Source organism: Eutrema salsugineum, unplaced genomic scaffold, assembly GCF_000478725.1.
Source record: "Eutrema salsugineum unplaced genomic scaffold, Eutsalg1_0 scaffold_5, whole genome shotgun sequence".
Lineage (NCBI taxonomy): Eukaryota > Viridiplantae > Streptophyta > Magnoliopsida > Brassicales > Brassicaceae > Eutrema > Eutrema salsugineum.
Genome location: NW_006256612.1, coordinates 10626815 through 10653625, shown reverse-complemented (window position 1 = coordinate 10653625; position 26811 = coordinate 10626815). Strand labels below are relative to the sequence as shown.

Genomic DNA, 26811 nt, shown 5'->3' with positions numbered 1-26811 from the left:
GACATCACGTGTTTCGGACAGCTAATAACCCATGAGAGCTCTGAATGGAGGAGTCATCCATCAGAGCTGTGCGGTCCTAGGAACACCTCCATCGACGAATTTCTCACATGGGGTTCTTATAATAAAGAGTATAATAATGAGGTTAGGTGGGTAAAGAAGAAACCTACACATTCTAAATTACTATACAGTAATTTGTCTTATTAACAAAATCTATATATATATTGCGCATGCATGTGTTTAAAAGAAATAAGAATAGTAATGCGTATGTTTGGTGCGTAATTGAAAATTATATTTTTTACTCCATGCTCGTTGGTGTTTGGTTTACAGAAACTTCATGTATTATATAAACCAAACAAGCAGAAAATCAGGACAAATATTATTTCCACAGCTGATCAAAATGCAAAAATATTCGTACATATTACAAAAATCAAATAGATATGACTATCAGTGACTTGTGCAGAGACAAAAGATGCATCTTTATTTCTCATTTTTTTGAGAAATCTAACATCATACTGCCGTTAGATCATTTAATTAAGTCCTTACATGGGATATAAACTTGAGAGCTAAACAAGCTGCCATACATCAGGAAAAAAAAATTTGACGAAAAAAAAAAAAAAATTTGACGAAGCTGCCATACAACGCGCGTTGAAGATTTTCTCCTACTAACCAGCTGAATCGAGATGGGCCTACTATTAGGCATTCATATCAGTAATGGGCCTCACGTTATCGGCCTGAATTAGTTGACAGTTTTCTTCCGTCACGCAACTTCATAGCGATTTTCGAAGCTAGAATTGACTTCATTTTTTTTTTTTTTTTTTTTTTTTTTTTAGAATTGACTTCATTGATCTCAGTAAACCAGGATAAACACGAAGAAATAAACAGAGAATCAAGAGAAGCATTGCATCCTCAAAGATCTTAATGGTAAATTCTTCATATATATATATATATATATATATATATATATATATTTAGATACATCTTTAATTGTCTCTCATTCTTTTCGGGAAATCTAACAAAATGACTAAGTCTTCTTTTGGTTTCATATCACAACCGCCTTATTCGGTGTTTTAGGTCATTCATAGGTTATAAGCTTGAGGGCTTCTCCATCATGCAATTTCATAGTCATTCTAATATTTCGTATCCCGTCGTGACTAATAGGCTTATATAGGCGTGGATGTTCAGCATCCACAAACTCCTTTGGAGGTTCCAAATCTGTATCCATTGGTCCTAATAGGAACGATGCGATAGAAAACCTCTCTGTTGCTTCATTGCATTGCACTCTATGCTTCACATTGCATAACCTTCCATTGCTCCATATTGCAGCCATGTCCCCGAGGTTGATAGCAAGCGTGTTTGGCAACGGGTTTATGGGAAAGAACGTTCCTGAAGAATGGTCCATGGCTTCAAGTCCACCAACATTTTCATCGTCTTGAAGAATCGTCAAGAACCCTGAATCCGTGTGTAGCTGCACACCGAGTTTCCCTACGGTTTCGGGTTGAAAATGATATTTGTTAATCCGAAACTGGCTAGGCCATCCTTTGAAGAAGTTGGTCTCAGCCAATCCATAACTCTCTGCTAATCTCCTCGCTAAATCCTTTGCAAGACCATTAATAGCTTCGGCATACTTTACCATAATCTCCCTAGAAACCCAAATTCCATCAAGACATGAATCAATGTTGCATCACAAGAGACCCTTTTGAGACCAACCAAAAACAAGAAAAAGGAGAAACCTTTGATCAACAGAAGCGTCGAGTTGGTCACAGAAAGTATTGACAGCTTGAGGAGAAGCCATGTCATAGAGACCCAATGCTTCATAATAAGGATTGGTTTCATTTGGAGCCCTGTAACCACTCCCTAGTAGCACATCTGTGTTACGCACTTTCACCTCGTAGGGACGTTCAAAGAGATCCATAACAGTCTTCTTCATCTCAGACATCAGAGACAATGAAACTCCATGGTTGATCACCCTGAAGCATCCCCATCTCTCACTCGCTTCACGGATTTTCTGGTTCAGTGTCTTATCAGAAACCTCCTCCTCCAAGTCTATCGTCGGAATAACTCCACCGGTTTCCGCCATTATATTCAATGGAGAGCTTGAAAAGAGAGGTCTTTCTCTACTCAACACAACCTAACTCCAATGTTATAAAGAAAATATCAAAGACAATTCTCTGATCAAATCACCAAAGTAGTCTAAATTCGACAGAGACGTTCAGCGAATCAGAAGAAAAAGTTTACAACTTTTTTATCTTATATTGACCAATGATCTAAAACGCGACGACTCCGACATCTAAATTAGTGAAAAGAAATCGAAGAAAATGGATAAACATCAATTACGTCTAAACTGAAGTAACCCAGTAATGAGTTAGGCCGAAATAAACAAGATGATTCATCCATTTACTACTACTTCTGAATACACAACAACTACGTCTAAAAATTGAAGAAAACCCAGAATGAATTAGGCCGAAATAAACAAAAGATGATTCATTACTCTTTGCTTATTCTGGGTAAACATCAATTACGTCTAAATATGAATCTCTTCTTTATCTACTCAAGATGTTTTAGAAATAAAAGGTACCTTAATTCTTCGGAAATCTTGTCGAGAAGTAGATGGAGTGGAAAGTAATTTAGTGAAGGCGAGAAAGCAGACCGAAGTTGAAGACTGGATTCGAACTTGAAGTAATTTGGATCTGCAGAGACTTTTCTACTTGCGACACAGTTGTGTGTTTTCCCCCAAAACTTATATTGATTTTAATTTATAGAGAAGGAAAATGACGTCAATTTGTTTGCGCAACGATTTCCACGCGCTCAACAAAACGAAGAACGTTTCCCACGCGCCTAGCTTCTAAATTTTTTAAGAAAGAAAAAAAATCATGTAAAAAACACATGATTTCATCCTTCCAATGTGGCAATGTCTAATATCACACTACTATAGGGATTCATTTCCTTTACTCTGTTTAATACATGAACGAGAGTCAAATGATACACAAACTTTACTACTACCTGAAATCGTAAATATACATAAATTCGACAATATTCAATAGTATATAGTGCATGCACAAAACACAAATTTCTAAAAAGTATTTCAATTTTAATTTCATATCGAATTTTTGTATATTTTATTACATGTTCAAATCGTACCTTTTTTTTTCACTCACTTCATAATTCTCAGGAAATATTGATCTCAATAAAACCGAAATCAAGAGGAAATTAACCAATTTATTTAAATTTAGCCTTCAAACCAAACTGGTCAATGTTTATTTGAGTATGAAAAAGTAAAAAAATATGTGAATCCTATACTCTTCTTAGTTCTTACTGATCAGAAACTAACAGGAAGTTGCTACTTAACTTAAAAAATTTATAAGAAAACCCCAAACCTCAAATTTGTTTTCCAGATTCTGAGAGAGAGAGACTGAGAGAGGTTTAGAAGGAAGAGAGACCTGCAAGCTGTCTAAACTTCTCGTAAGAGACCCAAAACACGAACTGCCACGGTCCAAGCCTTGCCCATGTCGGGAAAAAACCTTTCCACAATGCTCTTATTCCTTCAAACCTAACCGTCTTCACCAAACACTCGTAAGAATTTCTGTACACAGCTTTCTCACCCTGGTTCATCATCCTCGTCTTCACCACATCAGCCGGACAACTCAGAGTTGTGGAAGCAAGACCCGACATTATAGATGCAAGAGTGTGCGCATAAATGTTATCTCCAGAGATCTTTTTCTCGATGACAAAGTGTTTGGCATGATCATAGCAAGCTAGTTCACCCATATTCACTAGAAATGCTCTCTGGATGTTTGGAAGAACACCTTTCCATAGCCCTTTTACTCCCTCTGCTTGTAGGATTTTAGTGAAAGCTTCGATTGGTCCCGAGTATCTCGGTTTCAGGCCTTGGCTAACCAACCTACCATCTGCTTGCATTCTCACTTTGACCAAATCAGCTGGGCTAGCCACTACCTGCATTTCTAGTATGAACACAAAAGGAAGCCTTTTAACTCTGGTGTAGAATAGGTAACACTCAAATATTAATTAATCCTAAAGATATAAACAAACTAGAAGATCTCTCTGCATTGATTGGATTAAGGATAATTTATTTTTAAAAAGTAGCAGGAAACAACAAGCAAGCAAATATTTTGGAGCAAGGATCTGTGAAACATGTTGAGCAACCCAAGATCTACATGAAATTCTCATCTCTAAACCAACCTAAAATTGGATGAACACAGAAACGCCTAAAAATGAAGAAATTTGGGACAAAATCTCTTTCATTTCTTCTTCTAGGGAGCCTTTTCAGTGGAAACGACTAAACACAGAGATCGATTGTTCTTCTATTCAAATTCCTAAATCTACTGTTAGCAACTTTTAGGCTGTTAAGCAAATCAGTTTATCCAAAGTGGCTTAAATCCAGATCCAAATTAACAGTCAATAGGTACAGATTCTGAACAAAAACTCTTAATAATTTATAGATGAAGAAACGTCATTACCTGAGCCATAACACCAGAAATCCCTCCGACGAGAGCTTTTGTGGCGAGAGAAAGAGACTCGCTGTTGTTACCTTCAGATCGGACTATGAAGCCCTTCAAATTCTCGTATCCAATGATTCTGATAGGCGTGTAGAACAGGTGCCTGATAATCGCCGGAGATAGACCTTTATAGAAACCCATCATCCCTTCCTGCCTACCAATCTCCGACACGACTCCGATAGCGCCAATCCGGTGCGAACCATGGAGCTGCATTCTGGTTTTTGTGAGATCAATTGGAAACGTAACTGTCTCTGCGACCATTGCAGATAGTGACGCAAGCAAGATCCTGGTTCGGGTCGGTGCTTCTCCGGCCACTCTGCTTCGCTCCATTTTCATCGGCTGAGTAACTCGGTGACAGTGAGCATCACACAATATTGACGACCAAAAGAAAGGATTCCACTAAACGACGTCGTTTATATTGTACCTCACGGCGTCGTTTCATGATCTTAGATTTCTTTTTATGTCATTAGTATAACGTTTAGTATTATAGGGTAAAAAAAATATAAATGTTACACTGTCACTGATGTACATCGAATGTTGCCATTTTCATTATTGACTAATCATTGTAATCAACATACATTCGATGAAACAAACAAAAAAACTTATTATCTAAAAATTTTCTCCTTTATTTTAATTTAGGATTTTTTTCTCTTCTTTAAGTTTTGATCGTGTCGTTTTGTCTAATATTACGCATGCTTGCGAATTATAATTCATCGTGGGCTTAAGAAAACTTGAGCATTTAGTCTTATGTGCCCATGTTCACTCATTTTAAAATATATCTTTTTTCATTAGAGATAACATGCCAATGTGGCGAAAGATTGAGTAGACAACATTACGTTTTCAGCTCCTCCCATTTCCTATCTCTCTAATAAATTTCACGAAAAAAAAAAAACAAAAATCAAAATGAGCTCCTTCACCACGAAAACTCCGCCACCGTATCTCCGCCGGCCAAATTACCATCGCCGCGTAAACCTACCATTCTCCGTGATATGCAGCGCCGGAAAATCCCAACAAGACAGCTTCACTCGCCGGAGAACCCTGATGACCTCGCTTATAACATTCACGGGCATTGGCGCAGCCACGTCATCAGCATTAGCACAGGAGAAATGGGGAACGAGGTCTTTCATTAAGGAGAAATATTTTCAGCCGGGGCTATCGCCGGAGGATGCGGCGGCGCGTATAAAACAGACGGCAGAAGGATTAAGAGACATGAGGGAGATGTTGGATCACATGTCGTGGAGGTATGTTATATTCTACATAAGACTGAAACAGGCTTATCTGTCTCAGGATCTGACCAACGCCATGAACATCTTACCGGAGAATCGCCGGAATGATTACGTTCAGGCCGCAAATCAGCTAGTTGAAAACATGAGTGAGGTATAAGTTTATCAATGAGTTATTTGATTTGTTTGATTAATGCATGCTAATTATGAATTTGATTGTTAATTACTAACGCGATTTCTTTTGCAAACGAATTGTTTGAAATTTACAGTTTTTACAAACATTATTTTTAAAAAAAAAAAAAGTTTGGCAAAAAAAAAAGTAAAAGTACTGGTATGTTTTCTAAATATGGTTGAGGTAGATGTAAAATTGATTAAATATTGATAATTTGAATATAAATGTGAGAACAAAATTTTGTTTTGGATTCACATGTTAAAAACAAAGATAATAAAAACTAAAATGGTGCGTTTTGTTTTAATGAAATGGAACACAGGAACAAATGAAAGTCAAAACTACAAATCACATGATATATTTCATATTTTCATATATTTTTGTCAATGTTTGATCATAAGATTTTTGTTACATGTCTTTGACGCAATGTAGTTGGATTTTTACGTGCGGACGCCAAAGGTGTACGAGTCGTATCTCTACTACGAGAAGACATTGAAATCGATAGATAACGTGGTGGAGCTTCTTGCTTAATTGTATTTGTAATTGTACATATATCTCTCTCTCTTGTCACATGAGATCTCTGGACTCATTACATTACATTACAATACCTTAATCAGCTTCGAGGCACATTTCAGCCCGATGAAAAATCAGATCGATATATGTGTGCATATATAGATATCTTAATGGCGTGAGAGGGAGATAGCGGAGCTAATAACAATAAGCATGAGAAAGATCAATGCGCAGAAAGAACCGATGAGAGATCCGGAGATGCGTTTGCAGAATCCGTCAAATTGCTGGCAAATCGGCGGCCAATTAGCGGTTGTGTTTCCCTCGTGAGCTAAATATACGGTGGCTGTTGCTGCCGATGCACCAGAGCTCACCAAAGCCACCATCACCTTATTATAAGAATCAATAAAAATCCCAACATTTTGAGTGATCGGCTCATTGGATACAAAAATTTACATATGGGTTGACTCGTGTCACAAGTTATTGTCTTGTGTTACAATTTAGTTTGCCCTGTTTATGGTTATCTTCTATTATCCTATAATCTTACATTTCACTTAGTGTTCTAAATATCAGTCAAGGTGCTGTTTTAGGTCCACTAAATGCTATAATCGACATATAAATTTATATTTGTTCAAGGTATTAATGCATATTACTTTCAGCTACATATAAAATTTAAGATTATGAAAGGTAGGCGTTTACCGTGTCGATGACGAGCAAGATGATTCTTGAGGTTTTAGCTTTACTACTGATGATATGAAAGATACTCACAGGTAGAGAAAGAATCAAATAACCGCCAGCAACTGCGTTTGCAACCACGAAAAACCTATGAAACAGAGCAATATGGGTTATCTATTATTCACAATCATGGCAAAATATATCAAATTAACGTAATTGACCATTGAATCTCTTTACATGAGCGTTGGTAAGTCGCTGTATTTAGCCTTGAGGAGTATAAGCTGAGTGAAAGAGACTACTGATTCGTGTGTTGTTCCCATGGCGAGTGCGCTTCCTATAGTTCCAAAAACAGCAAATAACCGCAGAAAAAATCCAATTGTTGATATTCCTTTCTTTATAACCACCTTTGGCTCCAGATTTATTACTTTTCTAGATGATGTGGAAGATTCCCCAGCTTCAATTTGCTTTTCTTCAATTTGCTTTTCTTCAATATGCTTTTCTTCTTCCATTTTTTTTTCTTTGTGTGACTGTTACACAAAAGTGTCTGCCTGCCAATTTATATGGATATCTAGAGTGTAAGTAAATTCAAGAAGTGGTTAAGACTTTTGAATAGTTGATTATAATGAAGAATATAAGAAAAATTGTAAAGCATAAGTCTAGTGTTCATATAAAGACAAAGAATTTAGGTTTTGCTGAGGACATACGATGAGCAAAGATTATCTTGTTATCAAGTGTTTATCCTCTCCTTACCTGCTCTAATTTCTTACATCCAACAACAACCAAGAGGAATCCTCTTCTTGGCACTATATTCATGTCCTTACTTAATACTTATTACCCTGGTGTGTTGAATAATTTGACTTTAAATTCTCTGAGAATGATAAAAACTTTTTGATTCACAGACAAAACTTGAACCAGTGAAATAGGAGCAAAAGTCAAAAAAAATATCCGGAAGATCGAGGTATAAATCTCAAACACAGTAAAAGAAAGTTAAAAAAAATAGAGGCTTCATAGCGATTGGATGGTGTTTTAATGCTTTGTCTTCATAGGCGATTGTTTAAGGTGAAAAGTGTCAAACGATTATTTAGTTTGTCCCACATCGATAACTAGAGAGACTTTAGTCATAAGCTTTTGTGTATAAAAAGGAAACTGAGCCACACTTCCAATTCATACCTTTCTCGGCCTTTTGGCTAAGATCAAGTGTAGTATCTGTTCTTATCAGTTTAATATCTGATATGTGGGCCATCGGCCCACACGATATTAACTCTATTTTTTTAGGGAGAAAACCCACTAAGATAGCTTGCTATCTGGGTTTTCGCGAGTCGCCCATGCGTTGCACTACTGCAAGGGCCTGGCTCGGCCCACCAACTTCAAAGTTCTGAGTTTATAATTTCAAAAAATACATTGAATTTATAAGTATCTTAAATTAAAAATGAAGACCATTTAAATTGATTTGTAATTTAGGTTCGATGAAAAATTGTTTAACTGGGCTGACTCTGAAATGGGTCCTTACAACAACATTGGAATATTTCTTTTGCTGTTAGATAGAAAAATCTTTATAAGAGAAGGAAAGAAACGAGTAATGTCCAACATCGACCTTAATAGTTTACTATTAGAGTGAAGAAAATTATGAAGAATACAAGACCAACTAGACCCATAACATAAAGAATGAATGAAAGTGATATCATCACAATTCAGCCCCATTATTCAATTCTAAAAAGGAGTAATTTCTTTCTAAACTAGTGTGTCGTTTTTGACCAAGAGTGGTGAGTTTGTCATTAAATAGCTGGTGCCATGTTTGTTTGTAAAATAGCCTATTTGATCGTACGGAGGATTGAGTAATATACTTTTATGTGATGCAATAGGGAAATGTTGGTTACCAAAAGTAGATTGAAATTACTCGTGAAAGTTCAAACAATATAGTCCAAAGTAGAAATTAAAGATGAATAAGAACACCCCTCGGGTTTACATTTCTCTTATTTGAACTGCATAAACAACATTTTTCTTTCTACAAGTAACATATATTTGTAAAAAAAATTGCATCAACTTATATTTTATGAAACTGATGAACACACTCTCAATTTACTTTGGTCTTGAATAGAAGAGAAAACCATAAAGCATTACCTTTCTAAGATGCTTTTTTTCTCGATTTAAGAAACGTGGTTTCTTCTCTTGGAATTCGAATTCTGCAACAACATATCATATACGCTTAAGTGGAATATCTTGATTGATTGATGGAATATCTCAAATCTTGTGGAGCAGTACGTACCAGTTTACTATAGTCGTGATCTTTAGAACCATCGCGTTTGGGGTATTTGGCTTTGCTCGAACTTTCGGTAACTTGAGAGAAATATGGAAAAGACGTTGGCAGCAAGACAAGTCCATGATCCATGTTGAAAGAGTTAGCTCTCAGTCGCAAAACTACTTGCGTAAGAGCTTTCATAGCTGCATCAGGGTTTCCTGTAATCTGACCACAACAAAATGGAATAGTTGCTTAGTTTTCTTACAGCAAAAACGAGTCAATCCGAGTATGTCTTTTAAGGGATTAATACTAACCTGAACCATTTCTTCATCTTCACGCGCAATTTTTGGTACATTTTCTTTTTGGAGGATACGGATATTTGCTCGTGTTACACTCCTCATCTCTGATATAACAGCTCCACCTTTTCCAATGACACACCCGATTTGGGAACTCGGCACAAGTAAACGAGTGGATATTGCTGAATCATTTGAATCTTTGCCCACTTTCTCACTGCATCGAACTTGCAAGCGTATTGCTGCATTCACGGCTGGAGATGGATCTTCGTAAAACTACATACCAAACAAAAAGTCAGTAAAAAAGATTAGCAAGTTCAAGATAATGAAAACATTGTATGGGATGATAAGAGATTAGCATTACCTCTTTTGATGATATGAAGATTATGGAATCCTCTTCATTAGTTTCCGAGGTATTGACTCTAATCGTTGCACCAGTTTCTTGCCTGATCTGATTAATAAAACCACCACCTTTTCCTATTACACCTCCAACATTTTCAGCCGGACAGATGAAGCAAACGCAAAACTCCCTCGCATCAGCTATGTCTCTATGCATAGCGTAGTTTCTGTGAGAGCTCGTTAATGCTGCAGACATTAACATTCCACCAGGTTGATGCATGGAGCTTGAAGAAGTCAGGAGTGAGTGTTGAAATCGCGACGGATTATCATGAAGCAGTGAAGCAACTTGATACAGAGCCTCTCTAACAACCAAAGGTTCTCCAATTATCTGAAAAAATGAAGTAACACAATCAGGACTTTGTTCTTTTAATCATAATTAGAATCTAAGACTTGAGAGTGTAATCACCTGAAGAAGCTCATCATGACTCAAAGTCAAAGCACAAGCGGGTAGCTTATCTTTGATGACACGAATCTGAGCATTGGTTTCGTTACGCAGATTCTGAATAACTTGCCCGCCTTTCCCAATAACGCAACCAATTTGGTCTGAGGGCACAAGCATCCTCACAGTAACCGTTTGTTTTTCACTAAGATCATCATCTTCATCATCGTCATCATCAGCAGCAGCAGCATCAATCTCTGTCACAATCATGTCATGAACCTTGAAAAGAGCATCTAAAGCAGGACAAACAAGTTCTCCATCCTCCCCAAAATGATTTAACTCCTCACTAGTAGAATATATGGTAACAACACGCTCCTCACAACCAGGTAAAGCCTCGTTGATCCTCATGTTTGATTTTGTCTCAGACCTTATCTGCTTTGCGATCTCACCACCTTTCCCGATAATGCTTCCCGTCTTTTTCACGGGGCACAAGTAACGATACACAGTGTCCTCAGATCCAATGACATTGTGATCTGTATCATCATGAAGATTTCTTCTCTTACTTCCTCCATTTCCAGTAAACTCAGATTGGAAATTAGATCTCTTACCATGGATGTTCCTCAGAGTACTTGCCATTTCAAACAAAAAATACTCTGAATCGCAATGCCACAGGAACCTGGACAAAAATTATAAGAATCAAATTCTAAGTTAGAGCTTCTTATTGTTCATATGATCCTCTCTATATCAACAAATACTGAAGAAATACGAAAAACAGAGCTGTAAGAGTATCGTCGCGAGTTCTAAATCCAGGTCAAAAGGGAGATGATAAAATTCAACTATAATGATCAGATCTTAGTTCTTAAATTGGAAAGGTAACTTTTACTCACACAGTTACTAAACGTGTAGCAGAATAATCATAATCCATAACTCCGATCAACAGAAATTTCCATAATCTGGAAAACCTCAAATACGAAATATAAACATTGCTTCTCCAAGGAAAATCTACCTAACTATACGTAGAGAGGCCAAATGTTGAGATATATACACATTGACTTCATTGGTCAACTATGCTAAAATTGGGAAACAAAATTACTCGCGAAACAAACATTCAGATCAAATCTCTCCTCAAAAACGAGCTCTACATCAAAATTGAGCCACGAAAACCATCGGAATCTTACGAATTCGACCGATCAATATCCATGACGCATCACCGACCAATATAGCTATTTTACACGAATTCGATTCCACCAACATTCATCCAACCAGAACTTTGAACATGCAATACTTACCGGAGAATAATCAGTAAATGATCGGAGCTCTTGCCGGAAAATGTGCCCGCCACTCCGCTTATCTCTTCGCCTTCTGCTTCTATGTTTTTTTTTTTTTGGCCTTTTGGGTTTGAAAGCAGAGAAATGCAAGTATTTGGGGCTAACGTCTATTAATATAAATATCTGGAGGTAAAGCGTGACAGATGGCTTTTTTAGTTAATCTCTTCGAACTGTTCTTCGGGACGTGACGGCACGTAATGTAAGTATAAATGTAACTCATATACGTATTAAAATACATGTGCCTGAATATATTTTTTTTAAAAAACTGATGAATATATATCTACCGTTCTCGGAAGATACATGGATACATGCAAAATGCAAAAGTGGAAGCAGAAAATTGGAGAGTTGCAAACCAACCTGAGGACAACGACGATGCTCAAGTTGAGGAAGTAGGCCTTCCACCGGACACCATTGCGATTCCCGAGGTATCGTAAATCCCAATATGCCGGATTGACGCCTCGTGGATCAATCACGGACAGGTTAGCGACCTTGTTGGAGCTTTGTGGATGGCAGAGGATTTGAACTGTTTGGACTTCAGGGATGCCGTAGAAGCCTCTCGGTCCTCCATGCCAAGATGGATTGCCTCCTCTGGGCTATGTCTTGCTTGAGAGAGAGACGGATACTTTCAGTCTACTTTCAATCCGACTGTTCGGATCTGGTGCGTATGACTGAGGTTCCACCTGATTGGCCGTCCTTTAATGCAGAGCTAGATACCTTCCACCTCTTTTAAGAGAGCTTTTCAGAGTGCATTTTATCTCATATTTCGAGGGATCTAAATGTTCGGGCGGATAGTCTTGCGAAAGGAACTTGAGCAAGAGGCGTTATCTTTTTCCAAATCGATCATAACGAGCTCACCAATTGTGGTCTACGAATCACTAATACGACGGGCTAAATATGATTATACTAGATAGATAATGGAAACAATATATATATATATATCTACCGTTTTCGAGGATTATGACGGGATAATTAGTATGGCTTCTTAAAGATATTATGATATTAGTAATCGTTTACTTTTATAAGATTACTGATTATATCGACACATAAACAAATGTCTAAATCTTTATTATCACCAACTACATTGAAAATTAATTTTCAACCATCATAATAGTTGGTGAACTAATATTTTTTAACTGCTAACGACGACATACATGTTGTCAAGAAAATATAGGAATTTTTATTTTAGCTTGTAAATGTAGGAGTGATCAATTTTAGTGTCGTTTATAACTTGAAACTTTTGATCAAGTACCACTAAATAATAATATTGAGTGACTAAAACTAAATTGTTATGACTTAAAATTTTCATATTCCACTTGTGTCTGGTGGCATAGGATTATTGTGTAGCTGTTGATTATACATTTCTTGAAACATAATTACCCAACCTGTCTGAATTAGTCTTTGTTCAGCATGTGCCAGATTGAATACATTTGTATTTATAAAATATAAAGAATAGCAAAGAAATTAATATCTGTTTATAAATAGTGAGAAACTAGTCTTTCATTATCTTTATTAATCCAATTGATAGGCTGTATAAAACTAGTCGGTAAATATGCATATAAATTTGATAGTCAACGTCTTAATACCCAATGGAGTCTCGATGCTCAATACAGGCGGCAATCATCCTTCTGAAGCAGCCCATGTATATCGAATTATCGAGATATGATTTGAGAGATATATAACTTGTTTTTGTTTTTCAGATTTGGTTAAACTATTCATTAACTCAATAATAGCTGAATTATTGGAAAAAATGTATATCAGTATATGCGTACGTTACTGTTCATCATGTTGACGGCTTTTAGTTTCTGAGCAGACGTATATATTTTCGGAACCATCACCATCTAAAATTATATAAACTTTTTTTTTTTTATTTTAAAATCTGTCGGCCAAGAATAATACTAGTATTGTTTGGACTTGTATTTAATTTCTCTTCTTTCAATGAAAAACGTTTCTAAAAAAGACTTTTGTAAATGTTGAGAACATTTTTGTATTTTTCAGAAACTTTTTGTCAAAATTTGAAGCTTTAAATTCATTAATTTGCCTAATAGTTTTTTGTTCTGTTGTTCCCAAAGAACTATTTGTCTACAAACTTACAATACGTTTCTGATATTACATGCCAAAAAAAAAGTTTGTTAAACAAAAGTTTCTCCAATTTTTCGTGACCTTAATAAAATTGAGAAACTCCTATGAAAAAAGAGTATGGTAGTATTCAGTAGTTACCATGCCAAACAGCCCACATAAAGGTATTTCGTCAAAAAAAATTTGAAAATTTTGAAAGTACTCAAAGTTGAAAATAAGAAGAGATTGAAAGAGACTAACCTAATTCACCTAATTTTTGTAGTAGAAGGAATAATCAAACAAGCGAGTTCACTTAAAAAAAAAAAGAGAATTGTAAATTTAAGACACATTTTACAAACAATTGTCCTTATAAGATTTTTTTGACTTTTATCACTTTTAGACTTAATTACCCTTTAATTAAGGATTACATTAAATTCAGAAATTAGAATTTAATGTTTAATTTTTTAAAAAAAAATTCGAAAATGCCAAATAAAGAAATAAACTAATTACCAAAAATCAGTTATGGAAAGTTTTAATTTTTAAAAAATTATTCTACACGACACATAGAAAACGTATTCTACATTCTTTGGTTTTATAGAATATGATTTCTAGACATTCGTCTACAATCTAAAACCTAGAATCAATGTTCTACATATTCTTCTTTATTCTACTAGTTGTATGGAATATGTATTCTAAAGACTCTTCATCGTTCTACAGATTCTAGAATATATTTTCTATACTTTTCATTACGTTCTATATTTTACTAGGATGTGCATTCTAGTAATCATTCTTTGTTCAACGTAATCTAGAACCTATATTCCATTAAGTCGTTAACAGAATCTGAGAAAATCTAGTATTCATGTACTTATCCACCAAACTAAATATTTTCCAAATATTTCCTTTCCAAATATTTACTTTCTTTTTTTCCATGTTTTATTTTCTCTTCCACAACGTTTATTTTTCTTCTCTGCTTTGCTCTTTTCGCTATCTTCGCACACTTTGATGAAAGACAATCTCTTCTTCAACAAATCGGCTAGCTTCAAATCTTAATACCAAATCAATGGAGCTCACTCGGCTCAGTAATTTCCATAAATATTAGAAACAGAAAATATATGTACATAGTTATTTTAGGTTTCTACGACTTTAAATCCACATATCCGTTATCAAACATATCTGTTATCAAACACCGGAACTGCGATGCAGGTGATCTGGACTTCAACTTTAATCCTGATCACCGAAAATATATCGTCTTTATGATTTGACAATGCTTTAGAAAATTGTGTAAGTAAAAGAATGGACAAATTTTTCACTATGTAGTTTTTACACACAAGAACAGTACACAAACACGATTACAAGCCATCGAATACATCAGAAAGAATGTTTACACTTTACAATTGATAACTCTTGAAATTTCGATTTGCAATTCCAGTGGCTCTGTATTAAGCAGTACTTTCTTCTGCTTGAAGAATATCTTCTCATCTCTTTGGCTTTCTTGTGAATCACTGCAACCTTATTCTTCATCTTCTCTGCTTACTATGCTTTCTTCTTCTCTAGTTGCTCCTGCAATTCAAACACACGCCAGAAACATTTTAACTTCTCAATGAAAAACTTGGACTGAACAGAGAAGTAAAATAGCTGATTGATTCCACTGATGGAGCTCACGATGGGATTGATTTTTTTCTTGAATTAGACGAACTTGGACTTGTAAGAATGTGCATAAAGTCCCATATTCATAAAGCAAAACCTTGGCAGAGTAAGATTATGGATGAACAAAACCTAACGCAAATCCGTAAAAAGACAAGTATTAGGAGTTTACAGATCTGTAGCAATAGTTATGGAGTGGGTGAGCTTAGCTGAGTTCGAGAATCTCAGAGAAAACATCTTTGTTATGACAATGACAATCTCAAAATAAATTAATAACAACAATTGGAAAACCTACACACTGGTCAGTGGGACAAATGGTCGAACACCTGGTGAGCATTGGTGATATGGCTTTACAAAATGAAGAAGAAACAGTTTACACCGTGAGGAAAATAGTAATTTCACGCCAAAATGAAACTAGCAGCACACACAAAGTAAGAAACGCTGAACAAATAAAGGTAAGTATATGTATGTGTCGATGGGTCGTATACATATGGGTGATTCGAAACCTTAGAATCTAGAAGTCGTCTTCAACCCCAACGAATAATTTGTTCGTGTGTTTCTTGGAGACTAGAATTTTTCCTGGTTTATTCCTCCCCAACTAATAATCGGTTTGTGCACAGATTTTATAATCAAAACAGTTTTGTTTTTTAATTGTTTCTCTTTTTACTGAAATTAAGAAAATGTATAAAAATATATAAAAAATTATTAGAATGAAAATTTAAGGGTAATTTTGGGTTTTAAATAAAATAAATCTTAGGAGGACAATGTCTAGGATAATAAATCATAAAATGACAAAAGATTTGAGAAATTGTCCTAAATTTCTAATTATCTCTAAAAAAATAATCAAACAAGCTGCGCAGCTGTGAATCTGTAATCCTTCATTAATTCCAAATAGATAAAAAACAAATTTGAATAATCCAATTAGAAATTTGATTGACCATTTTAACTTTTAAGTGCATGTCTGTCTCTTGATAAAAATATAGAAGAAATAGTATAGTTATTCAATGCATATATAAATGTAGTAGTATTAATTATCTTGACTAAAATTCAATGAATTCATTTTTCATCCAAAATCAAAATGCATTCAACTTTTGAATCACATTAATTACTGATTTTGACACAGTACATATAAAAGAGTCTTTTCTCCTTTGAAATTTACTCCATTCAGTCAAAGATAAAACAAAGAAAAGGTAAAGCTATATACAAAAACAGAACAGTAAAGAAGAAGAAGTGTCTCCCCATTTCCAATAAATTAGGGTTTTTTTTTATACTTTTTTTTCGATCGAATTCGCGGCAAGTAGGATCAATTTCTTCCGACAGCAATAGTCTTCTTCCTGTTTTTTCTCTACGAGTTTCGAAGGAGTAAGCCACTTTACTCTATTCATCTCTGCACATCTTCTAACGGATTCCATTGTCATTGTAAATTCATAATGCATTTGCAATGAAAATCTCTTGGTGTAGAATCTCGACATTGTGAGCTATTCTTCTCTCTTTGAGCTTCTTCGTGAAGAAAAAAGAAAGCATTTCGAAAACTAAAGGTCAGATCTTGCTAGTCGTAGGATGAGTGAGAGATTACTGTGTGGGTGGATTAATCCAGTTTCCAGATTCGTTTTTTTGTTCTTTTTGATTTGTTTTTTTTTTAAATGTAAATTGCTTCTGTGTGGTGTTAATCTATTGAGAACTATGTTAATCTTTATTATCTCTCTGAGTAAAGCTTTGGTACAATGTGAATTCGTAAAGTCCTGAGTAATGTTTGTTTTGATGATTGAAAGTTTGAAACTTTGGTGCTATTTGATTACTCAGGTCTGCTAAGCTAAAGACAAGGAAAAATCCGGATTCAAAAATGTTTCTTCGAAATCTGACTCATAGTTTATGGAGTTGGAGAGGTGTGAAAGCTTGATTTGGAGAGTCTTCAGACATATTGAAAGAGAAAACTTTTGTAAGCTTGAGGGTGTTTTTTTAGCCAAAGGGTCTTATCTAGTGGAATTAGCTAAAGATGGGTTCGCTCTGTTGTGTTGCTGCCAAGTCAGATAGATCAAATTCTGCAAGTCGTGATTTTTCGTTTGGCCCGCATGAACCTTATTGGAGGACTAATACAAGTTTCTCTCCACCTTCATCGAGATGGGATGTCCATGGATTACTTGACGGTGTTAGCTTTTATGGATCTTCCACATCATCAAATGCTAATGTTCTTCGTAGTCCCGACCTTTCTCAGGCACTTCACTGGACACCTAATGCTTATGAATCTGCAACAAGAAGAGGTTTGTTACACTAAAAATCTTCTCTTTTTTATCTATCCGTCTTCCAAATTTTCTGTGCTAACTCAAGATTTAGTTACATTTTGTTGTATCCTCTTTCCTTGTTTGATGAGTGTTTCTTTGTATTTTCTTCATTTCTCTCTGCAGATCAGATTCTTAAGCAACTACCGGGTACATCAAGAAATATCGGTATCGGTGACTCTGAACCAAACCGCAACTTCTCAAGCCGGCGATTTTTCCTGTCTAAGCCGGTTCATCCAATACTGCATCATCCATCTGATAATGGTAGAGAAACAACATCCAATTCTGCGGATGCCTGCAGTTGGAGCAGCGGGACAACAAGCAGCATTGATTCTGTGGATATTCCCGAGCCAGTTCTTGATTTGGATCATAACTCTGCCAAAGCACAACAAGTCGCTTCAAGTACATATAAATGCGGATTGTGTAACAGACACATCTCACAGAGATCTCCTTGGGGATCTAGGTCCATCTTAAGAAACCGAGACATGCCCGTCACAGGAGTGCTTCCATGTCAACACGTCTTTCACGCAGAATGTCTTGACCAATCAACTCCAAAGGCTCAACGCAATCACCCACCTTGTCCAATTTGCAGTTCCGTGCGTAGGGGCTTGAGGCGAACTTAAACAACATAACTCTTTTATATACTAATTTTTAGTGATGGTTATGATATAATTTTGAAGACTTTTGAGATATTTGTGCATGCATTTTGATATAATTACATTGAGATGTCGTTGGTTTTCCCACAAAATTTTCTTAGACTGTTAGAACATTCCAGATCACACAAATATGTCCCAAGGCTTTAAAAAAACTGGTCATCTACAAGACCATAACGATCTTACAACACTTAAATACGCTCTTATTTTTTCTCTCTTAATGATTATTACTCAAGAGATTTGGTTATGGTGTTATAGTTTCTTAGCAATTATATCGGCATTTGCATATGCGTTTTTTCCAACCAAAGATGACAGTAGGATGATCAAAACATTCGCAACGTAAATTTTCTTTTTGATGTTTCTTTTGCATGTCGTTTATGCACACATTGATTCCGTCATTGCCACATTTTCCGGGGAATTCATTTGCCAGTTCACACACTCCCGTTGTCCCAGATGCAGCTTCCCCCTCTTTTGCTATATATCATCAATGGCCACAAATCATTACTCTGTCAAAAGAAATACTCCAAGGAATATAATCTAAACAAACTGATAATTAATGCAACAAGATTGAATTTACCTTTCACATGGTGTAGAACGAGTAATATCAGAACACAAGAAACCATATACGAAGTAATTAACAAACTTCATGACTGAGAAAGAATCGTAAAAGATTGTTTTATCACTTGCTTAAACTTGTTGCTTGTTTTACCCTCGTTACAAAAATACAATCTACTTTGTCAACACTTTACTAACATTTGTTATAAATATATATTCAAGATAGGATAAAAATAGCCGTTCCAATTCAATAACGGGAAAGGGGAAAAAAAATAAAAATGAAAGGTGGAGCCTAGTCAACTAGATCGACAAGATAGTGATTCATTTTTAGAAAAAAAAAAAGATATAATTGTTAAATTAAAACTATAAAATTTATATATAACGAGATAAGGACCGCTTTGCTAATACTTCAAATTATTTTAAATAGTGAAGCGAAAAATTAAGATCCACAAACTAATTTTAAGTAAATTTTATATACAACACTTTTTTTTGTAACTTACAAGTTACAACACCAAATATCTCATAACTTCCTTCTTATTTGTTAGGAAAGTATTTTTGGTTAGAGCGATAGTCTTTCTTAGCAATCATCATTTTGACATTTGCACACACGTTCCTAAACGGACGTGATAACGGGAAAATCAGAACATTAGCAATGTAAGTTAATATCTTCTTCAATCTTCATGTAGCCTATGCATGCATTGCTTCCGTCATTGATGTGTATTTCGTTTTGAAAAATCTAAACATTGCTTTACATTTTTTAGACAATGGTGGTCGTCTCTTTTCATACTGTTATCATTTTATGAATTTAAGATTATCTCTCGTGTTGTTAGTTCTCGTTAGGCTTAATTGTTCTCTCTTTAAGAAAAGCAAAAAACAATCAACGTTGTTGCTTCATCCACTCAAAATTTTAGTTGGAACAGCAAAAGGTAAAAATCATAATTATCCAGGAACATGACTTTAAGGCATGGATATATGATTATGAAAGGGAAATTTCATAATTATGCAACAAAGAGAGCATCATGATCTCTAACCATGCGCTCCTTAGCAACAAACTTTTTTTAGTCATCTATTTGTTGACCATTTTTTTCATATCATTATGTCTACACTGTTAATGCCTTAAGAGACACAAAATCATCACTTAAGACTCACAACCTCTTCCATTATAAACCAAATACCCCCTTTTCTTCAGACAAAATTTTTGACTTTGGAATCTGAAACTTAGATTAAACATGTCTCCTCTTGTGTTTATCTTTATCATTTACATGTGCATTAATCTGTCACAAGGTATTGTACATTGCCTTCTTGTCTTGAAGCAAATATAAGCATTGGAGCTTTTTGATCACATGTTGTTTCTTTTTTTTTTTGTCTGCAGGAATGCAAATGCCTTACATGACCTCTGATCCAAAAGAAATCTCCGGCAAGTCATTCGATTACATCATCGTTGGAGGAGGAACTGCGGGATGTTCCTTAGCCGCAACTTTGTCTGAGAAATTCTCTGTTCTTGTCATTGAACGTGGTGGCTCTCCTTATGGAGATCCATTAGTAGAAGAAAGACAATACTTTGGATACTCACTGCTACAAACAGATGACTACTCATCCGTTGCGCAAAGTTTCACCTCTAGAGATGGAATCGAGAATTACAGAGGACGCGTTCTTGGTGGATCGTCTGCTATCAATGGCGGATTCTACAGCCGAGCTAGCGAAGAGTTTGTGAAGAAAGCTGGTTGGGACAAAGATCTGGTTCAAGATTCTTATAAATGGGTTGAGTCCAAGGTTGTCTTCATGCCTCAACTGACTCAATGGCAATCCGTTGTGCAGTTCGGGTTTCTTGAAGCCGGTTTTTATCCTTACAACGGGTATAACTTGGAGCACACGCAAGGGACAAAGATCGGTGGAAGCATATATGATCAGTGTGGGAAAAGGCATACATCTGCAGATCTTTTGGGACATGGCAAACCAAGTTGCATCACTGTTCTTCTAAACGCCACGGTAAAGAGTGTGATCTTTGATGGTAACAACAAGACTCGCGCGGTTGGAGTTAGGTTTATGAAGAGTGATGGGAGCTCAAGTAAGAGCTACAAGGCTCATGTTGAGAAGCATAGAGGTGAGGTTATTCTTGCAGCCGGAGCTTTAGGTAGTCCGCAGATTCTCCTCTTAAGCGGAATTGGACCCGAGAATCATCTAAGAGATTTGGACATTCCTGTGATTCTCAATCTTAAAGAAGTAGGAAGAAAAATGTCGGATAATCCAGGGATCTCTCTTCTTGTTGATAGATTCTCGCAGAACCGCACACTCGAGCCACCTCAAGTTGCAGCCATAGCAGAAGGTTACAAGTTCATACTCGAATCCGAGGTTCTTCCAACTAACTTTACCACAACAAGAATCTCAATAGCAGCGAAAATAGCGTTCCCTAAATCTAAAGGGAGGCTCAAGCTTAGCAGCACTGACCCTAGGGAGAATCCGTCAGTGAAATTCAATTACTTGGAGAGGGAGGAAGATTTGGACGCATGCTTAGAGATGGTTCTGCTTCTGCAACACGTAGCGAGGTCAGAGACTGTGACGTTTTTCTTGGGGACGCAGAATCAGGAGAAGCTTTTGGGAGGCGATGAGGAGCTTAAGAGCTTCTGTAAAGAGAATGTGAGAACTTACTATCATTACCATGGCGGTTGCGTCGTGGGATCTGTCGTGGACGAGGATTACAGAGTGAATGGTGTAAAGCGGTTAAGAGTGGTTGATGGTTCGACGTTTGAAGAATCACCAGGAACGAATCCTATGGCTACGGTTTTAATGTTGGGAAGGTATCAAGGAATCAAAATACTCAGAGAACGAGAAACAGAGAAAGATGAAGATGAGAGGATACAGAGTCCTCAAGGAAGCCCACAACAACCACAGCCTTAGTGTTTTGTGATCCCCAAGAAATCCAAATCTTTTGTTTTTGTGTTGTTTGTGGCAATGAATCATGTTCTTGAAATGAAATCATTTTTACAATTCCCGCATCAGTATTTTATTGAAATTGAAATTCATTCAGAAAAAAAAAACCAAAAAATGTGTAAACAACTTTCTACTACCAAACCTAATACTCTGTTCCGAGTCATCGTTACTTTTGTCTTCTTCTTCCTCCGACTTTTTAGCTTCCTCTTTCGCCGCCATTAACAGAGAATCCAATCCAAACGCCGACTTTCTTCACTCCTTCTCCTTCTTCAACAGGCATCTCGTACCTACACAGAGGACACGTGGCGTGAACAGCCAACCACTTCTCCACACACTTGGAGTGGAACTTGTGTTTACACGGCATCTCCGCCGCCACGTCACCTTCCGACCACTCCTCAAGACAAATCGCGCACGACCCTTCTTTTTCCTTATCTTCTCCGATCACGACACGTGGCATACTCTCCACCGATGATTTCGACGCCGGCGATCTCCCTTGTTTGCCTGAAAAGTCGCCGTTCACGAAATCTTCGGCTCCCAAAGACAATCTGATCATCACCACTCTTCCGTTCACAGGATCGATGACGATCTGCATGTGTCTCGTCGGCTGATCGGTCGATTCTTCGTTATCACCAGCTTCTCCGGCTACAGCTAAAATCAACGGTAAGAATCGAGAGAGACCTTCGCCTCCTTCCATCATTCTCTCGAACATGGCCGAAAATTCCGCGAAATCAGTCTCCGATGACATCACGCAAACACCTAAAGGAAAATCGTAAGAGGGGAAAAGGGAGTTTTTTTCCGAGGGAACGAGAAAAAGGAGCTAAATTTCCCGGGTAAAAAACTGAGAAGTAGAAGAAGAAGAAGGAGAAGATTATCGAAAAATTAGATACAAATCGGCGAAGAAAGGGTCGGAGATTATATATGTTAGCGAAAAGGTTTTACAGTAGTTCAATAGGGAACTGGCAAAAAGGAAAACGAAGGTTACAGAAGATCTAGAATCAATTTGTTTTCAGATATTTACTCTCTTTTTTTTTTAACAATTTAAATATTTAATTGTTTTATATTCCAAATCCTTATCCTCTTTGTCTCTTTCATTAATTAAAGGACAAAGAACGAAGAAAGATATTCTACTACGAAATTAATTCCAAAGGCCAATCTCCAATGCAAGTTTGGTCAAAATAAAATCGCTGGGAATTTTTAAAAATTTATGAATTTATCCTTTTTCCAAAGGTATTAAAAAATCTCAAGAGTTTCATACCTGCACAGAAGGTGTTTGATTAAATTCCGCTAAGAACATCTATCTTAAAACTCGGTGAAATCTTTCGACTTTCGATGCTTTACGAATGGTATCTCGAATGGCTGAGTTGACTCCGCTCTCTTCTGTTCAGTTCAGAGTTTCTGACATACTCGGAACTCGTCTGAAAGCTTGTGCCTTCTTTCCAATTCGAATAGCAAGTAAGTGATAGTATAATTCTTCTTCCAGGTTACTGTCCTTTTTCTTCCTTAATTGGTTCACAAATTTCGACCCTTTTATCAGATTTATCTGTAAAGCCGTTTGTGATTAATGCAAGAGGGAATTCTCGAGTCGAGAGCCCCAAAACCAGGAACCGGAGGAGCAGGAAGAAGGTAACCTTTTCTAAAGGCTGATTCATATATTTACACATAAGTTTGAAAATCCTATTTTTGCAACATTGTTTAGAGTTTCTTTCTATTTGTGGCAGTTTAACGGGACACAAACGAAACCGAGACTTTCAGTATTCTGTTCAGACAAGCAACTCTATGCTATGTTGGTAGATGACTATAACAGAAAGTGTTTGTTCTACGGTAGTACATTGCAGAAATCCATTCGTGGAGATCCCCCATGTACCGTCATTGTAAGTTCGCACACCTGAAATTTTTTAATCTGTTGTGACACCTGAAAAAGCTTGAAACTTTGATAGAGTTTAGCGACTTCAGTAGCATTTAGTCGGATTTTGCTTTAATTTTTGTGCGGCTTTTAGTATTGGTGCCATTGTCTTTTGATTCACACTTCATCATTCGCTTCACAAATTTGTTATCTTATGTGAGACAATGGTTGCATTTCGTAGAGGAGTCCTCATGAGTTCTAAATGAACAACACTAGTCTAGATGAAGTTGTTTCTGGTCACACTTTGAAGTATCATTTCTGTAGTATGGCAAGAATTAAAGGTCGGAGAAAAACGATATATTTCGCTTTTGGTTTGAATAGATTTCTTTGTTTATGTTAATGTTATTCAGGAAGCAGCGAAACGGGTTGGAGAGGAGCTCATTAAGGCTTCTATTGACCTAAAGATCAACGAGATATCATCTTATGATCGAAATGGAAATGCTCGAGGCGAAAGAATGCAAGCCTTTGAAATTGCAATTGCGCAACATGGTTTCTTACCATACTAGGTTTAACTCTCTATTCAAAGACTCTTCAAACTTATAGAAACTTCTTACCCTTCACTCTCTTATTGAAATACACAAAACACTCTCACTATCTCGTTTGTTAGGTAGCCAAAACAGAAGGCATTACACTTAGAGATTCACTAAGGGAATCTTTCTTTGTGAACTTTGGAAACTTGATCTTGGAAGCACATGATCTATCCGGAACATACGGGCACTCCACGAACTCTTTCGCGTAATTATCAAGACATATATAGATTTGGAAAAGCTGCTTCTTCCCCTTTACATCTTCATTGCATTCAATACCCGGTGCAAACCCGATCACGCACTTGATCGCGTTCTTGATCTCATCTAAACCGTAAAACCCATCATTCGGTTTGATTCCTACACAAAAAGAAACTATGATCAATCTACAGAACTTTTCCATGGATATTGTTTTTCTTCTTTTTATATACCTTTTTGTTTAAGGATGTTGAGGAGGTCGAGTTTTTGTCTGTATTTGAGATTGGTCTGGAAGTAAGAGTGTTGGTTGAAGATAGATTGGACGCACGTGCCATGCTTGTCCCACTCGTGTTCCCATAGCTTAGTCTCGTTGCTTGGACATGTCCACACTCCCCACTCTGCCCATTTCGTCTCCATTCTGCAAATTAGATCTGATACCTGTAATTTTTTTCAAGATTCAGCTTATTGAATATGTTTAAATTCAATTTTCTTGAATTTTTCTTTGGGTGTTTGACTATATGTGCGTATTAAAGAATCTTTTAAAATAATGTCACATACTGTGTTGCGTTTTAATATCTCAAATATTTTTTTTGTTAAATTTTTTGCTCAGAAGAAATTCGATTAGGCTTCACTACATCTGAAATGGGAGTATAATATAGGTGATAGATCTACATCACCTTGGAGATATTGAAGAGATTGGTTTGGTCGCAGAAGGCAGGCCAGGTGCCATTGTTGAATTGAGGCCAGAGTCCATGGATCATAAAATCCGACGTCGCTTTGCTGTTCGGTGGAGGACAGCATCCTTTTTGGCTATCGCATATTGCTCCTGGCCACTACCATATACATGTACTAAGATACGGTAAGAAAATATAAAAATGTTTTCAATACATGTATGTATTTGTTGTTGGAAACATACGTAGGTGACCCAGTAGAAGAAATTGAAGTTTGGTGCTGGTTGAGACGAAGACACGACAAGACTCTGCAAAACTAAGAAGCTTATGATGACGATTCCTCTCATTTGTTTTGCTCTCTGTGTTTCTTGGTTTTAGTTTAGTCTTCTTTTTTTTTTTTGCTTTTTCTTGGATATATTTCCGAAACAAAGGAGTAGGTCCCTTATAATCATCTGTTTATAAAAATGAATGATTCATTCCATTTTATTATTCTCAACTTGTTTCTCCACTAGTGAATATATATGACTAAAATAATGAACAGTGACCACAATAACAATCTTGAGACATTGAATATAGCACCCTTAATGATGGTATGTCATTCGGCAAGCAATTCCACGTGAAACAATTCCACGGCAAACAATATTAAGCTTAACCGGACAGGGTTTTGTATATTAAGTGAGATTTTGTAAAATGGAGTATAATATAATTGAAAGGGTTCACATATGTTTTGTAACAATAGATAAATGCGATGCCATTTTACACTCGTTCCAATTTCCTTGGAAATTTTGGATTAAACACAAATGTAATTTATGTAATGACAACGTGATATCCAAGAATAATCGTTAAGTAGACGATACGTGACGCAGCACGTCCGTTATCAAATTTAAACATCAATTTCTTCTATAGAAAATATAATAATCCTAGGAATAAAAAAATATATGTATTTGTAAGCTAATAAGAATGATGTTTGGTAGAATAAAGTCACTAACATTCAATATTGGATGTAATTTTAACTTTCAGAAGACAGTAAAAGATCAAATTCTTTGCGGCTCTGATTGAAATCAATTACGTAAGATATAGACGAAGATAATTTGATCAAATCAAGTTACATTTTTGGATCAGCCAGAGGTTTGATTAGGAGTCGAAAGTGCTCAACAGATGTGGAATACAACTTCAAATTTTCCGGATTTCAGATAGGTGGCGGAGTTTCAATTTCCCTTATAATGCCTTCGGAGCATGCCAAGGGTTTTGGACCGACCATCACTTTATATAGAAGCCAAGTCGAAGGACTGATAGAAGTGGACAGAAAAAGAAGAAGAAGAAGAAGATTAAAATCAAAAATATACCACAGGGATATCCATTCCTAATAAGTATACTTAAGTAAATTAATACATTTTGGGAGGAATAATATTAAATACACGTTTCAACATGTGAACATGTGAACCAAGTTTAAACAGTTCACACATGTATAGCCAACTAATGTACATACTAACATTTAATTATTATTCACTAATGCTTTGTAAGAAAGGGTCGAAGACTGAAATGTAGTGATCATAATTAATTATTGTTAATGATCTGTATGTCCACGATTAGCGTTAAACATGTTATACCATTATTTAATCTTCGATCTTATCTCTTTAAGGTTAGGAATATATATTAACCCTTTAACAAA

At 36.2% G+C, this 26811-nt stretch overlaps 10 protein-coding genes and 1 non-coding gene across 14 annotated transcripts; 5 read left to right on the top strand and 6 right to left on the bottom strand.

The window, feature by feature from the left end:
• Positions 1-950: 950 nt before the first annotated feature.
• Positions 951-2798, bottom strand: LOC18993460 (2-oxoglutarate-dependent dioxygenase DAO). 2 transcript variants are annotated; one of them, XM_006416990.2, is made up of 3 exons: positions 2576-2798; positions 1731-2128; positions 951-1640 (listed from the first exon to the last, which is right to left on the bottom strand). In XM_006416990.2, exons 2-3 carry the CDS (start codon positions 2075-2077, stop codon positions 1073-1075), a joined length of 915 nt encoding a protein of 304 aa, XP_006417053.1. In that variant the 5' UTR covers positions 2078-2128; positions 2576-2798; the 3' UTR covers positions 951-1072. The 2 variants fall into 2 exon arrangements, with proteins under 2 accessions (XP_006417053.1, XP_024008680.1); XM_024152912.1 differs by having other exon boundaries at positions 1731-2132; positions 2576-2726.
• Positions 2799-3172: 374 nt separating this feature from the next.
• On the bottom strand, positions 3173-4856 carry LOC18993458 (mitochondrial uncoupling protein 3). Its single transcript, XM_024152913.1, has 2 exons — positions 4476-4856; positions 3173-3951 (listed from the first exon to the last, which is right to left on the bottom strand). Exons 1-2 carry the CDS (start codon positions 4848-4850, stop codon positions 3421-3423), a joined length of 906 nt encoding a protein of 301 aa, XP_024008681.1. The 5' UTR covers positions 4851-4856; the 3' UTR covers positions 3173-3420.
• A 463-nt stretch (positions 4857-5319) lies between these two features.
• On the top strand, positions 5320-6556 carry LOC18993459 (photosynthetic NDH subunit of lumenal location 2, chloroplastic). The gene is made up of 2 exons (XM_006416986.2): positions 5320-5891; positions 6339-6556. Exons 1-2 carry the CDS (start codon positions 5418-5420, stop codon positions 6435-6437), a joined length of 573 nt encoding a protein of 190 aa, XP_006417049.1. The 5' UTR covers positions 5320-5417; the 3' UTR covers positions 6438-6556.
• Positions 6555-7638, bottom strand: LOC18993457 (casparian strip membrane protein 6). Its single transcript, XM_006416987.2, has 3 exons — positions 7326-7638; positions 7113-7236; positions 6555-6802 (listed from the first exon to the last, which is right to left on the bottom strand). The coding sequence occupies exons 1-3, from the start codon at positions 7595-7597 to the stop codon at positions 6587-6589; spliced, it is 612 nt and encodes a 203-aa protein (XP_006417050.1). The 5' UTR covers positions 7598-7638; the 3' UTR covers positions 6555-6586.
• Positions 7639-8254: 616 nt separating this feature from the next.
• On the top strand, positions 8255-8450 carry LOC18993456. Its single transcript, XR_002898182.1, has one exon. It is a non-coding gene; the product is annotated as a U2 spliceosomal RNA (small nuclear RNA).
• A 525-nt stretch (positions 8451-8975) lies between these two features.
• LOC18993455 (KH domain-containing protein HEN4) lies at positions 8976-11797 on the bottom strand. Of its 2 annotated transcripts, XM_024153127.1 has the most exons (7): positions 11688-11797; positions 11007-11074; positions 10426-10931; positions 9985-10347; positions 9642-9896; positions 9355-9552; positions 8977-9271 (listed from the first exon to the last, which is right to left on the bottom strand). In XM_024153127.1, the coding sequence occupies exons 2-7, from the start codon at positions 11032-11034 to the stop codon at positions 9236-9238; spliced, it is 1386 nt and encodes a 461-aa protein (XP_024008895.1). In that variant the 5' UTR covers positions 11035-11074; positions 11688-11797; the 3' UTR covers positions 8977-9235. The 2 variants fall into 2 exon arrangements, with proteins under 2 accessions (XP_024008894.1, XP_024008895.1); XM_024153126.1 differs by having other exon boundaries at positions 8976-9271; positions 10426-11074.
• A 4909-nt stretch (positions 11798-16706) lies between these two features.
• LOC18993454 lies at positions 16707-18398 on the top strand. Of its 2 annotated transcripts, XM_024152982.1 has the most exons (4): positions 16722-16787; positions 16887-16963; positions 17229-17686; positions 17831-18398. In XM_024152982.1, exons 3-4 carry the CDS (start codon positions 17422-17424, stop codon positions 18325-18327), a joined length of 762 nt encoding a protein of 253 aa, XP_024008750.1. In that variant the 5' UTR covers positions 16722-16787; positions 16887-16963; positions 17229-17421; the 3' UTR covers positions 18328-18398. The 2 variants fall into 2 exon arrangements, with proteins under 2 accessions (XP_024008751.1, XP_024008750.1); XM_024152983.1 differs by lacking the exon at positions 16887-16963 and having other exon boundaries at positions 16707-16787.
• A 1694-nt stretch (positions 18399-20092) lies between these two features.
• On the top strand, positions 20093-21862 carry LOC18993452 (protein HOTHEAD). Its single transcript, XM_024153267.1, has 2 exons — positions 20093-20196; positions 20285-21862. Exons 1-2 carry the CDS (start codon positions 20142-20144, stop codon positions 21808-21810), a joined length of 1581 nt encoding a protein of 526 aa, XP_024009035.1. The 5' UTR covers positions 20093-20141; the 3' UTR covers positions 21811-21862.
• Positions 21856-22816, bottom strand: LOC18993450 (E3 ubiquitin-protein ligase MPSR1). Its single transcript, XM_006416979.2, has one exon. The coding sequence runs from the start codon at positions 22586-22588 to the stop codon at positions 22040-22042; it is 549 nt and encodes a 182-aa protein (XP_006417042.1). The 5' UTR covers positions 22589-22816; the 3' UTR covers positions 21856-22039.
• Positions 22817-23009: 193 nt separating this feature from the next.
• On the top strand, positions 23010-25021 carry LOC18993451 (50S ribosomal protein L18). Its single transcript, XM_006416977.2, has 5 exons — positions 23010-23295; positions 23378-23466; positions 23562-23714; positions 24097-24252; positions 24354-25021. The coding sequence occupies exons 1-4, from the start codon at positions 23184-23186 to the stop codon at positions 24250-24252; spliced, it is 510 nt and encodes a 169-aa protein (XP_006417040.2). The 5' UTR covers positions 23010-23183; the 3' UTR covers positions 24354-25021.
• Positions 24200-25553, bottom strand: LOC18993449 (ribonuclease 3). The gene is made up of 4 exons (XM_006416978.2): positions 25385-25553; positions 25146-25301; positions 24702-24906; positions 24200-24630 (listed from the first exon to the last, which is right to left on the bottom strand). The coding sequence occupies exons 1-4, from the start codon at positions 25484-25486 to the stop codon at positions 24350-24352; spliced, it is 744 nt and encodes a 247-aa protein (XP_006417041.1). The 5' UTR covers positions 25487-25553; the 3' UTR covers positions 24200-24349.
• Between the last annotated feature and the right edge of the window lie 1258 nt (positions 25554-26811).